Source organism: Periplaneta americana, chromosome 7 (genome assembly GCF_040183065.1).
Source record: "Periplaneta americana isolate PAMFEO1 chromosome 7, P.americana_PAMFEO1_priV1, whole genome shotgun sequence".
Taxonomy (NCBI): domain Eukaryota; kingdom Metazoa; phylum Arthropoda; class Insecta; order Blattodea; family Blattidae; genus Periplaneta; species Periplaneta americana.
This window is the reverse complement of record NC_091123.1, coordinates 67,113,017-67,128,058: the sequence shown is the minus strand read 5'-3', so window position 1 is coordinate 67,128,058 and position 15,042 is coordinate 67,113,017. Positions and strand designations below refer to the sequence as shown.

General features: G+C 33.7%; 1 protein-coding gene across 1 annotated transcript in view; it reads right to left on the bottom strand.

Moving 5' to 3' along the window:
• Positions 1-15,042, bottom strand: part of LOC138703178 (kinesin-like protein KIF23) — a 68,939-nt gene that overhangs the window by 25,555 nt on the left and 28,342 nt on the right. Inside the window, exons 6-7 of the mRNA XM_069830851.1 lie at positions 11,329-11,396; positions 10,804-10,934 (exon numbers count right to left, since the gene is read on the bottom strand). Of these exons, the coding sequence (XP_069686952.1) occupies positions 10,804-10,934; positions 11,329-11,396 (199 nt within the window). The remainder of the gene's footprint in view (positions 1-10,803; positions 10,935-11,328; positions 11,397-15,042) is intronic.

The window sequence follows — 15,042 nt, the reverse complement described above, 5'->3', positions numbered from 1 at the left end:
TTATTATTTATTATTATCGATCTATCTTTGTTGTAATACCACCTCCAAGGTGGTATAATAATAAACAAATTATTAAACAACCGACATGTTGTTTTAAGATTTCACTACTTAATGACCCAAGTATTCGGTGGCTCTATGAGAAGAGAATAGTTAATTTGCTAAATACAGAAATAGGAAGTAATATTGAGGAAGAATGGAGTAATTTGAAGTCTATTATAACTACAGCGGTAAAGGAAAGTCTAGGAACTAAAAAGAAATGGAACAGAAACGTGGTTTAAGGAAATGGGACGATAATGTAGCCAAAATTATTACTGATAAGAGGAAAGAATTAAAAAAATTTCTATCAACTGGTACACTTGTTGATGAAATGGAATATAGGAAGAAAAGAGCATTAGCAAAGAGGGAAGTTAGGAAAAATCATAGAAAATGTTGGAATGACTTTGTTGTTCAGTTGGAAACAGATATTACTAGACCAGACCCAAAAACATTTAAAATTTTGAAACAATTGAATGGAGAGGTACAAGAAAGAGTTAAAATTAATACAATCCATTTGGAGGCATGGGCTCATTATTTTCAAGATTTATGGCAGCAAAAGAATGCAATTTTATGCTCTTCAAATTCTTATAATGATGACATGGAAAATTTTACTTTGAATGAACTACAAATAATGCTATCACAATATAAAAATAATAAGGCACCTGGGGAAGATGGTATCAATTTGGAATTATTCAAGTATGCAGGAGATGCTTTTAATAATAGATTTTTACTTTTCTTGAACAGAATATTTAATGATGAGAATCCTCCACCAGAAAGTTGGCAAAGAGCAATAGTAATTCCAGTACACAAAAAAGATGTTATAAGCAACTGTGATAACTTTAGAGGAATAAGCCTTCTCAATTCTAGCTACAAAATTTATACCAAATTACTAAAAATTAAATTGAACCAATTTTATGACACTACACTGGATGAAGCACAAAATGGATTCCGAAAAGGCAGATCATGTGCAGATGGATATTTTACACTGAAGCTTTTGATCGAAAAACAGAGACTTTAATATTGAAACCCACCTGGCATTTATTGATATGAAGAAAGACTTCGACAGAGTAGATAGAAACAAATTATTGAATATTTTAGCACGTGATGGTATTCCAAATCAATTAATAACAGCTATTTACAATATTTATAATAATAATCATATACAGGTTAGGATTGAAAACAAATATTCAGAATGGAAACGAATAAATCAAGGAGTGAGACAGGGTTGTAGTTTATCTCCTCTATTATTTATAATATACATGAATCACATTATTAAGGAATGGAGATTGAAGCCACATGGAAGTATACCGATAAGTTGTTTGTCCCAAATAGATACTTTATTATTTGCTGATGATATTGTGTTTATGGCAACTTCAGAAGATAATTTACAACGTTTTGGTTTACAACTTTAATCAAATGGCAGAAAGTCTCAATATGGAAATTTCAACTGACAAATCTAAAGTGATGGCTTTTTTAGGAAAGTAACCAGTCTGTAGCAAAATATGCATCAATAATAAGATCGAACAAGTCAAAAATTTTAGTTATCTCGGTTACCAAATTTCATATGAAGAAGAAAAGGATTTGAATGAGAAAATTATTAAATTCAACAGAGCAATGGGGATAATTAATCAGATATTCAAACCAACCTTAGTACAAAAACACACGCGCACCAGAATTTATAAAACATTGGCCAGACCTATCCTCTTTTTTGGTAGTGAAGCTTGGATGATTCGTAATATTGGTTCACAAAGATTAACGGCGGCAGAAATGAGATTTATGCATCGTACAGTGGGATACACGAGAATGGATCACATTAAAATTTTTGACATTATGAAACAACTGCAGATTGAACTGATTACGGAATACCTACAGAAATACAGTCAAAACTAGAAATCACATGTCATCTGAATGCCTTGTTCTAGAATTCCACGCCAAATTTTAAATTACCATCCTGTAGGCAAGAGATCCTTGGGCAGACCATTCAAGCGTTGGCAAGAGACTGAAATGGGCCTAGGCCCAATACATGCAAGGACGATGATGATGCTGATGACTAAGAAATTAATATACAGTAGTTCTAATGTAAACAAAATTAGATTTAGTTCTAATATGAATTATAATTAGCTTCAGTTCTCCAATATTAATTGAAATTAATCTAATTTGCTATGACATTAATTATAATTGATTTAGTTCTTTTTAATTTTTGAGGACAATGACAAAATCAATGTACACATTACTGTATCAGAAAGTGAATAATAAAGTAAGCAAACATTGTAGAAATAAAATTAAAGATTCCTGAAAGTAATAAACATAAATATGCTGGTAGACATGCAATATAGCTACCAGTAGAATGAATATGACGAATAATGTACCGGTATACCCTATACTTGGAAAGGGGTACCGGTAATCGAAATGTTCCAAATCACGAGTCAACAATTTTAAGTATTCTAAGACGAAGTAAGACGCAAAACCTGCACTACACAAAATTAAAATCCCAACTAAACATCACCGTTTCCAACCTAGCAGCTGTTATAATCAGAAGACATTTACTTTATAATGGTGGAGATTAAAGTAGACTTTCAAATTTTAAATTATTGATTATTTGGACATAAATTGAATGATCAAAAAATAATTAAAATTACTGAATCTTATCTTCGTGATTGCATATATAAAATATACTATTATGAATCAGTGAGTAAATACCAAATAGTAAATTGCTCGCGTCCATTGTCAGCAAAGACTAGTGCGTGCTTTTATAGGGAAGTTTGTAATTATTAACAAATTCAGATATGGAATTCCTCCCCAGTAAGGTCCCACTGACTGGATCTAAAATAAAAAGATATAGTGCATTTTACCGGCATTTTTTTGATAGTATTAAACATATGAAAGAACATTGTCTATAAGGTCGTAAGATGTACAAGTATGAAGATTCTTAAACAAAAACATTTCTGCTGCGAAGTGAAAATGTTTGCCTGCAACATCTGTTATTTGCATTTTTGTTTTGGTTTGAACACAAAAATATGGGTGTCACCACTCTCCTGGCAATCTCAAAAGCTCCACTATCTGTAAGTTTGAAATGATCTACCATAAATCACCTGTCATAAACCTATATAGACAAAAGTTTCTTTTACTTTATTCCGTTGACAATTGAACATGCTTTCTCAATAGGGATTATTCTTAGTTAAGTGATTTGCGGATGTGAATATACTCAAATCCTCATACTTAGTTACAAATGTTTTTTAAGGAACCAGGAGGTTCATTGTCGCCCTCACATAAGCCCATCATCGGTCCCTATCCTGAGCAAAATTAATCCAGTCCCTAACATCATATTCCACCTCCCTCAAATCCATTTTAATTAGTGTTGTGGGATTTAATTGATTGTCCACGAAGATTATATATTACAGTATTAGCGAACATATATTAAACAAATATTAGAACACGAGTTCAGAAGTTGTTGTTCTTGTTATGGTTGTACAGTATATTCATTATTCAACAGTCGATGGTGTCACTTGTGACCTTAACTTGTAACTATAAGGTTACAACCAGTCTTCGGACTCTCGACTAAACATACATATTTTCATGTTATTTGTGGATTCCGAAAAGACATTTAATGAAGTACTACGTAATAAGTTGTGGTCAATAATGATAAATAGTGGAGTTCCTAGCTACATGATGAAGCAAGCCAAAGCCTTTTACCAAAATATGCTAGAATAAGTATAGACAATGGACTAAAGAGGGGTAATATGGTAGTAAACAAACCACGAGTAAAACAAGAATGTCTCCGCTGAGTCCTGCTTCCAGGGGAACTCATCCTAAATGACATATCATTAAAAAAACTGTTCTTGATACTGTGTTTCTTTATAATTAAAATATGTCTTTATAGTTTTTTATACATAAAATATTATTAATTGATTAGCTAGCGGACTTACTCATGTTAATTATGTAAGATTTGTCCGGCTTACAGCTGTTTCAGTGCTTCACGCACCATCTTCAGAGCCTACTAGATCTCGGCGTCATCTCGAACTTCTCTGCCTATTATGTGGGTGTGTTTGATTGTTTAAAGGTGTTGAAGAGTGGAGTCAAATAGTGTGTGTGTACTGAAATTGATCTGTGTGCTGAGAATTTGATCGGGGTGTGTTTTAGTGTGTTTGTATATTTCGTATTTTCTAGTGTGTTGAGTTTTTGGTTCTTGGGTTGTATGTGTAGGATTTCAATGTCCGCATTTATGTTTTATGTTATTATATGTTTGGGGCTACGATAATGTAAACCAACCTGGAATAATGATCATGGACCTCCTAAATACTACAACCGCAGAACTTGTCTACAGAAAAGAAGATTCCCCTACTTTCATTCATTATTCTGGTTCTAGTACAAATCCAGACTTATTACTAGTAACATCAGATATCCATCACGAAATCAAGAAAAAAATAATTGAAGACCCTGGATCTGGCCATAGAGTCATCATTGCTTCTATCCATCTCCACCAAAACCGAAGACAGGCACCCTACAATAACAAAACAACATGGAACTTTAAGAAAGCGAATTGGAAACTATTTACAACAGAACTCGACGAACATCTCAAGGTCAACACACCACTAATGGAAAATACAAACTCAGATTGAACAAATATTTCTGTGAATCTGTTCTTAAAATTGCAAAAAAGCACATTCCACGAGGCAAACCAAAAAAATACACCCCATTCTGGACAGAAAACCTGAATTTATTGAAACAAGATAGAGATAAAGCAAGAACCAAAGCAGAACATAGCAAAACACCAGAAGATACTCAAGATTGGAGGAAGAAGACTGCCATTCTTAAAAAAGCAATCATAACAGCAAAAAAGAACAGTTTCAATAAATTTATTGAAAATATTATTTACAGAACCGATAGCGCTAAAACATATAAATTTCTGAAGAATATTTCCAATACACAGGAAAATACTAGCCAACCTATTATTCATAATAACAAAACACTAACAGATAGTAGAGATATAGCAAACGCATTTAATAAACACTTCTCAAACTCTCACAGATTACATCCCAATATCAAAAAAACTGACAAATTTATCAAAAGAGAATTACATAAAAATAATAAAAACAATATTACTAGTACAAAACCCGAAATATTTCATAAAAATTTTACTTCCAAAGAATTAACTCTAGCTATACAAAATTTAAAAACCAAGAAATCTCCTGGCCCCGACAACATTCATTCCGAATTTTTTAAACATCTGGGGGAAAAAGCCAAGTCTGTACTTTTATCCATTTTCAATTTATCATGGAACACCTCAATTCCTGCAGCTTAGAAAAAAGCAATCATTGTACCAATTCACAAAAAAGGGAAACCTGCTCATGATAATAGTTATCGACCAATAGCACTATTAAGCATGATAGCAAAAACCATGGAGTCCATGATCTCCAACAGATTAACTTGGTATTTGGAATCCCAAAATCTTTTATCACCAAGACAAGCCGGTTTTCGACAACTACACTCTACCAATGAACAAGTCATACACCTCGGCCAAGAAATAAAAGACAGTTTTAACAAGAAAGAAGATACCTTGGCAATATTCATTGACTTTCAGTTAGCATATGACTCTGTTTGGAGAAATAAATTATTACTAAAACTCCAGAAATTAGGTATCTCCAGCAATATATTCAGATGGATATCAGAATTCCTTAGTCAAAGATTCATTGCCACTAAATTCAATAACTCACTTTCTAGTTACAGACAAACATATTAAGGTCTACCACAGGGCGCTGTCCTCAGCACAACTTTATTCAATATTTATATAAATGACTTACACTCCCTATTAGAGGAATCAAACATGAAAACAGCACTATTTGCAGATGATATAGTTTTGTGGACTTCCGGATCTTACAGACATAGAGACAAAATTCAAAATTCTGCTCTTAAAGCTCTAAATCAACTACATGAATGGAATACATCAAATTTGATGACACTCAATTTAAGCAAAAGTAACTACCAAATATTTTCACTCGGTAAAAAAGAAAGAGAATTCAATATCCTATACAATGGCCAACACCTTCCTAGGATTTATGAATCCAAATATTTTGGAGTTATTTTCGATAGTAAGTTAACATGGAGCAACCATTTGAAATACATTTCTGAAAAAGCTCGTAAAAGATTCTCCCTTCTAAAAAGACTAGCAGGAAAGAAATGGGGATGCTCTAGGAATACTTTGAACACTACATACAAAATATTTATACAGCCAGTGCTGACATACTGCGGAGAAATTTTAATTACTTCACCTTTCATAAACGACATAGAATATGTTCAAAACCAAGCTCTCAGGCTCATTACTGGTGGAATCAAAACAACGCCAATAGATTCTATGAGATTCCTCACTAATATTAACAGCATCAAAATGACAATAGGAGAAAAAGCACTGATTCAGTATGAAAAACTTATCAAATTACCAGGTAACAATTGGCATTCATACAGTCCTCTCTGTAGATTGAAAACTCAAAAGAGTTTCATATCCATTGTTCAAGAATTAAAACAGAAAATCAATATCCCGAATTTAAAAGAAAACTTACAAATTAAACCAAACCCTTTAACTCTATTAAATATAGAATATAATCTAAATTTGACAGAAGAAATACTGAAATCAGAAGTAAACACTGAAAAGCTGAAACAATTGTCTTTAGAGACAATTAATATTAGGTACCCTCCACAAAACTGGCTTCATTTATATACTGACGGATCCTTGATCTCCAGAGAACAAGGTGCCGGTGCAGGTGTTACGTGCTGTCTCTTCTCACTTTATAGATCTCTTGGATATGGAACAAGTTTTGATGGTGAAATCATTGCAATAAGTGAAAGTCTCAGGAATCTTCTATGCCACATCAATAACTTTAAGAATGGAGTTATATTGTCAGACTCCAAAGCAGCTATTCTATCAATCGTCTCTAAACACACACCTTCATCTCAAACAGCAGAAATAACTAAAATGCTCTCTCAATTAATATCACTCAATAAAAGAATTGTATTCCAATGGATACCATCCCATTGTGGAATCCTGGGAAACGAGAATGCGGATGCTTTAGCAAAGAAGGGCAGCACTGCTACTTACAGACCTGTTACTAAATCTATGTATTACTCTGTGAAGAGATTTATTAAATCTACATACTTAGACTTCAACAAACAAAATTTGATAACTCAATCCCAAGGGAAAAAATGGAACTCTCTGCATCAAAATCCACAGTTAATTCCCGATTTACCACGAAAATCGTGTGTAGCTGCATTTAGATTGGCAACAGGCCATGATTGTTTGGCCAAACACCTGCATAGAATTGGAATATATCAGTCCCCTAACTGCCCCTTGTAAAACCTAGTTTGGAAGAAGTTACAGGAGCTAGAGAGGATGCTGTTAGGGGAAGTGTACCACAGGCTACCAGGGAGGGTAGTCCGAGGAGCTCGAGTGGATGTATAGCAAGAAGGAGCGGTTTTGGAGCAACTAATGAGGTCAGTGCAAGTGAAGATCTGGTGACACAGTCTGGTGGAAGTTCGTGGTGCTTGAGAGGAAGTGAAACGTCTACTGTAAGGAGAAGCGTTGCTGGAGCAAACAATGAGGTCGATGCAGGTGACGAACATTTTCTCAGAGGTAAAATGACACATAGGAACTTTAATAGAAATAGATATGAACAATCTAATTCGAACAAGGATATAGTTAATGAAAGAATTTACTCGCTAAGAGATAGGCAGCAACAACGAATAAACTTTCCTGCTATTAGAAAAATTAATAATTAATTAAGTAAGAATGGTAGACATATTTAAAAAAAATAAATAAGATTTATTAGTGTCGAAGTTTTAATAAATAAAATTGAAACTAATACTTTTATGAATTCATTAAGTAATAACGGTGTAAATTATTATAGATGATAAAAGTGATAAAAAGATTAAGACGTTATAATTTGGTAAATATTATTCTTTAATTTGACAGGATGGTACTAAGTTATAAATGTTTAGAAACATAATAGCAATGAATGTAAATGAGTGCATGCGATTGAATTGATTAAAGTGGAATTTATGTTATCATGTAATTAGTTTGACAAATAATGTGTTTAAACAAGTAAGCTGACAGCTGTAATGAGGTTACGTGGAGGATTTTGCTGACAAGCGTAAGCACGAGGTTAGACACTGCCCTACATATTCACATAGAATGTACTGATTCAGCTATTCTGTTTGTTCACATATTGTCTGCATCTGCTAACCTCTATGCGATATTTATTACATGAAATAGTTAAGTATTGTGTAAACGAGGAACTGAAATTTAAATATAAATATGACTGTGGTAAAAGATAATTAGATGAATATAGCAGCAAGGACGATTTATATACACTTGTTTATTATAGAAAAAAAAAATGAGAATTTCTATCTTAGCATGTAAACAAGTTTTGAATGTGTAAAAAATAAATGCGATAGGGTGAAAACTTGCACTAAAACCAGAAGTGTAAGTTAAACCAACATAAGTTGAATAATTATATGATAGAAAATTTGTTATTAAATTGTGTAAATATTGTGTATTATCATTATTTGTGAATGTATCAGTTTTAAGATTAAGTTTATGTACTTTTGAACTATTAATAAATAATATCAATATCAACTGCCCCTTGTGCAACTCCAACCAAGAAATGGATTCGGAACACCTCAAAATCTCTGCTTCAGTGCCTAGTCATGATAATATCTTTGAAAAATATTGGAGTGCAAGAGGTCAAATGACTTTATTGTCAAATGCCTGGCATTAGAAAACAACAACATGTTATTGTATGTATATGGTTAGCATTGGTTATGTGATCGGCGTATGCAGATGTATTATGTCCTCTGGTTATTGCTTTAATGTGTTCTTTGTAGCGTGTTTGGAATGATCTGCCTGTCTGTCCTATGTAGAACTTATCGCAACTATTACATGTGAGTTTGTATACACCTATGTGGTCGTATTTATTTGTTTGTGTTTTTTGTGTGTTGAGATGTCTTTGTAGTGTGTTTCTGTTCTGTATGTTATGTTGTATTTCTGATTTCTGAATGAAGATGCGATCTTATGTGTGCTTTTGTTTTCATATGTTAGTGTGATGTATTTCTTGTGTTCTTGTGTTTGTGTTGTGTTTTGCGTGTTTTTGTGTTAAGTTTTTGTTTTGTCTTTCTTATGATGTTGTCTATTATGTTTGGATTGTATCCGTTTTCTTGTGCTATGTCTTTGATTGTGTTCACTTCTTCATTGTAGTGTTAATGGCTCATGGGTATGTTGAGTAATTTGTGTACCATTGTCCTTAATGCAGCATGTTTGTGTTGTATGGGGTGGTTAGATGTGTTGTGTATGTGTGTGGTGGTGGTGGTGGTTGTTGGTTTTCTGTATATTTTGTAGGTGTGTTTGTTGTCAATTTTTGTTATGATGATGTCTAGGAAATTTATGGAGTTGTTTGTTTTCAAGTTCTAGTGTGTATTGAAGTTTTGGGTGTAATTTGTTTATGTATTGGTGTAGTTTGTGTATTTGTCTTTTGTTTCCTTTGTATAGTATGAGTACCGGTATGTCGTCTACATACGCCGATCACATAACCAATGCTAACCATACATACAATAACATAAATGCGGACATGGAAATCCTACACATACAACCTAAGAACCAAAAACTCAACACACTAGAACAATACGAAGTATACAAACACACTAAAACACACCCCGATCAAATTCTCAACACACAGATTAATTTCAGTATACACACACTATTTGACTCCACTCTTCAACACCTTTCAACAATCAAACACACCCACATAACAGGCAGGGAAGTTAGAGATGACGCCGAGATCTAGTAGGCTCTGAAGATGGTGCGTGAAGCACTGAAACAGCTGTAAGCCGCACAAATCTTACATAATTAACACGAGTAAGTGCACTAGCTAATCAATTAATTATATTCACGTGTTAAAAGTAGTGTACGCAAGATTCAAAATGGATAAAAATATTACACCACATTATTTTTACTATGTCGTAGTTAAAAATAAAATATTTTAAATTGTTGTCATTATACAGCTTTTTTTTTTTAAATTACAGCATGTCATTTTATCGGTAATAATTGAGTAAAATTAAAAGTGAGATATCGAATGTTTTCACTTTATTTCACTTGCATATATTAACCCAGGGACTCAACTTCATAAGCTTCAACAACTAACACTGTACGGTATGTAAGCCTTGAAAGTTGTTACTTTAAGGAATTTTAATGTTTCATCATATTTAATATACTGTATACAAAAATGTAACTTGATAGTTGTATTTTATAATTTTATATAATACATTTTTCTGCTTGTTGAAAGAATTCGTAATAGTGTGTATTTTTAGTATTTTAAGAAATTTAGCATAAAAATTAGCACCTTCGAGATATTTATGACATATTCCTCTAAGAATTACTGTAGTAGAGCGTCAATATGAAATAGAAACAAGAAAAGTGACCGTTCAAAACTTTCGAACTATTAGGTACAGGAGTAATTTTAATCCCATTTGTTAACCAATATGGACTTCAAGTATTGCTATAAACAATTATCCAATATGGACCTCAAGTATTGCTGTAAACAAATGTAAGATACCGTACTCCATTGCACTCATCAGTTAATTTTAAGATGAACATATAAGCTTAATTAAGTATAAAAAACTTTAAGTTTTAAAAATGGTCACATTCAATGCAGCATTGCTTAAAATATTTTATGAAGTCAGAATTAGATAAAACATCATATAAAATAATTCAATAATCTTTACCTTTGGATTCAGAGTTGTTCTTCACCGATTGATACTGAGTTCTCCTTAATTCCAGAAAATTTAACAAATCAGGAATCAAATTATTATTTGCTGGATCTTCCATTTCTAAAGAAGGGAAGACTGCATCCACACTGAAATGTACAAAAAATTAAATTACAGGACTTAATGAAACAACACAAATTGATGATTTGAAGTGATCATAGTGGTTTTATTGTAGTCATTGTTATATAATTTTCGAAGTTATTGATTCCTTCTTAAGCAGAAATTGATATAAGAATCGAGTCAGTTAACAATATCGTCAATAACATGTTTAAAGAAAAAGCAACTCATTTAAGCCCTCCTTTTAAAGAGGAAAAAAACATATAGGTACAATTTGTACCCTTAAAACATTTTCTTTGCAATGACTGTAATACTCGTATCTTCTGATATGTGCTTAAAACTGTACTAAGCTAGTCTTCATTAATTTTATAATCATTTATGTTAAATTTATTCCTCTATTGTAATAAACAGTGTTTGAAAATGTACCTGCACTCTTCATCAGTGCTCCTTTCTTGTATGTGTTGATTTACCTTTCGCAATTCCTCCACATGCATCTGAAATATTACAAACTATTTGCATCAATTGCAACATTAGGAAATTTATCTGAATTGACTCGCAAGGGTGTCAACAGGGAGAAGGGACCGGCAAGGGGCAGCTGTCCTCCTAGACAATTTAATGATTAAAAAAAAAAAAAAAAAGGAAAAACAAAAATGGAGAACGATTTATTGCTTCAGGATAAGCATAATGACGAGAGAATGCTGAAAAATGCATGCCATTCACGAATAGGTACGGGAGACCAATCACTGAAAAAAAAACATGTTTAACATGGGAAGAAAAATGCCACTTCAGATTCAGAATGAAATCGTTTCTTTATGTGGTACTACTATAAAGGAGAGATCATCGTCATTAAGATGAAATATGTGTGTATGTATAGCTTATTAGCAGATGAAACCGCAGATATTTCGGGAAAGAAGCAATTATCCGTAGGGTTGCGATATTTTGACAAAGAGGCTGATGAAATCAAAGAGGAATTTGTTGGCTTTCTTGAACTGGAAGTGCTTGACGCAAAAACAATTTGTCACAAACTAAGAACTGGATCCCGAGAAATGCGTGGGCTCGGGTTTTGATGGCTGTTCTACGATGTATGGCAAAGAATGTGGGGGTCCAACAATATTGCGGGAAAACTATTAAAACTCATTGTTCTTTCATTGCTCTTCACACAAACTAAATCTGGTCGTAAATGATCTGAACACAATACCGGAAATCTGCAATACTGTAGGAACCCTAAAGGACATTATTACGTTTTCCGCGAGTCGGTATTGAGAAGAAAATTGATACCAAACATCCCACACCTATGCAGGACCAGATTGTTTGAAAAAGAAGTGCATTCAGACAGTAGTGGCTGGTGACCGAAATCCTCGGAGAGGCCTGTAGTAAGTAGTTCAAGCAGGCTGCCTTCTGTATAAAATGTTTATTATGGATGACACTATTATGATTGACATTATTACTATATTATCATCATCATCATCATCATCATCATCATCATCATCATCATCATCATCATCATTATTGAAAAATAATATGTCAATCTTCAAATAAGTGGCTATGCTGTGAGTTGATTTCAGTAGACTTAACTATTTAATTTTTATAAAGCAACGAATATTATGCTCAACTAAAGAAGTATGTGTTGAAATTTCCCTGAAAATATTTTTCAGATTGCTGAAGTATCAGTACACACATTGTTCTCTCTTTTTTTGTTTGTTTTCGTTTTGTTTTTTGACAGCAACAAGCACGACCAACAGAAAAGTTTATTTCTCACCACATTACCAAAGACCCATTTATGTTACTCACACCAGGATGCATTAAAAGCTCGCGTTTTAAGATTATCTTTCTGAAAAATTGTCAGTGATGGCGTAGGTCTGTCTTAATTTAAAATTTTCCTTTTTTCAATATTATTTCTTATCAATAACAATACTCTAACAATGAATTTATTACAATTATAATCATTATTTCTCGCATATCTTTCGATTTCTCTTTTCTCGAAACACATAACCACAGTGGATCACACGACGATTCACCACTGTTATTCTCATCCCAACCGACACTTGAAACCAGCATTGATAAAAGACCGGGTTCTGAATGGGAAAAGTGAAGGCTGATGGGTGGGGGAATATCTGCTAGGCCACGAGGCCACAAGAAATGTGCCTCAGTTTCAGCTTTCCGAGTGTAACCTTAAAACCTGTGGAAACATACAAAATGCAGAAGTCAGACCCGGCATGAGCGATTCTGGTCTCAGGAACAAATTTTACTGCAAGACAGGTTTATATACATCACAAAGTTTTCTACTTCTATAACTCTATATGCTTCAGTGAAATAACTAATATAATATGTTATATACGACTAAACACCACTAAAATTTTGAGTTTAAGGAAGCAAAGTGGCTGAGGCCCGGCCTCACTTGCCTCAGCCAATCAGTCGCCACTGGCATCAGAGTGTTTAAGAAGCACTTGGTACAAATAATGCAGGCGTTAGAAACCCTTTCCATCGAAGAAAATGCCGCCACAAGAAAAAGCGCCTTTCAGTTACATTCAGTGGCTTGTAAGTCGTTATTCATCATGGCTGTCATTTTGATCGCGAAGTACTCTACAGTGTTAGAACTAGTAGTGAATACTTTCCAATCCAAGACCTTGGATATCGTCAAAACCTGCAGCACATTCGACGCATTGTGGAAATTGTTAGGCACTATCGCGAGGATCAAGAAGAAAATCGCCAATGAAGAGTTAAAAGAATGCAATCAAATCGTCGAGCAACTGGGACTTGATCTGAATATACCACGAATTTTCGGTAGGCAGCAGCACCGCAGCAACATGAATTCTATTATTTCTTCTTTAGAATTACGGTTTTCTACTGACAATACACCTGCCTTTGCACCGACATATATATATATATATATATATATATATATATATATATATATATATATATATATATCCATCCTTCACACATGTTACTCATGAAAAGATAGCTTCATTCTATAGCTTTTACCATTTGGAAGGCCTAGAAGCAGAATTGGAACTTTTGTACAAAATATAGAAAGACAAGGAAACTGAATAGTGAAGAACTAAAAGACCTTGTCATCTCCCAAGTCTTAAAGGAGACGGCCTTTCTTTCTGGCGACGAAAAAGGCTCTGATGATATTCTCGCCCAGTCATATACCACCAGTACAGTAGAGCGTTCTTTCAGCAGTCTGTGAAGAATCAAGACATGGCTACGAAGCAATATGGGAGAGGACCAATTAAATGGACTGGCTGTGATGAGTGTATTTACAAATTTGTGTTTGAAAACTACGATTACTCTATTCAAATAATAGTTGAAAAAATTTGCCATGAACCCAACAAAATTACTTTTTCAATAATTATAAATTATTTGCAACTCTTCCATATAGTGAATTTTTCGTTTAATATTGTATTGTATTTCCTATTCTATTAATAAAATAAAAATTAATTAAATATCAATTATTTTCTTATCAATACAAATGTTTATAGTTTATTATGTCTGCATCTTTTCCTGTAAGCTCTTTAAAATCTTAATCTGCCCCACTCTCACCTTGGAAGCTGGCGATGTTCCTGCTGACTTGTATATTACAATGGACATCAACACACATCGCGAATGGAGATTTTCATATTTCAAGTATCGATAATCGTATTGATATTCCACAGAACAAAATCTCTGTGGTAATTACATATTTGTAATACTTACTTACTGGATGGCTTTTAAGGAACCCGAAGGTTCATTGCCGCCCTCACATAAGCCCGCCACTGGTCCCTATCCTGAGCAAGATTAATCCAGTCTCTACCATCATATCCCACCTCCCTCAAATCCATTTTAATATTATCTTCCCACCTACTTCTCGGCCTCCCCAAAGGTCTTTTTCCCTCCGGCCTCCCAACTAACACTCTATATGCATTTCTGGATACGCCCATACGTGCTACATGTCCTGCCCATCTCAAACGTCTGGATTTTATGTTCCTAATTATGTCAGGTGAAGAATACAATGCGTGCAGCTCTGCGTTGTGTAACTTTCTCCATTCTCCTGTAACTTCATCCCTCTTAGCCCCAAATATTTTCCTAAGAACCTTATTCTCAAACACCCTTAATCTCTGTTCCTCTCTCACAGTGAGAATCCAAGTTTCACAACCA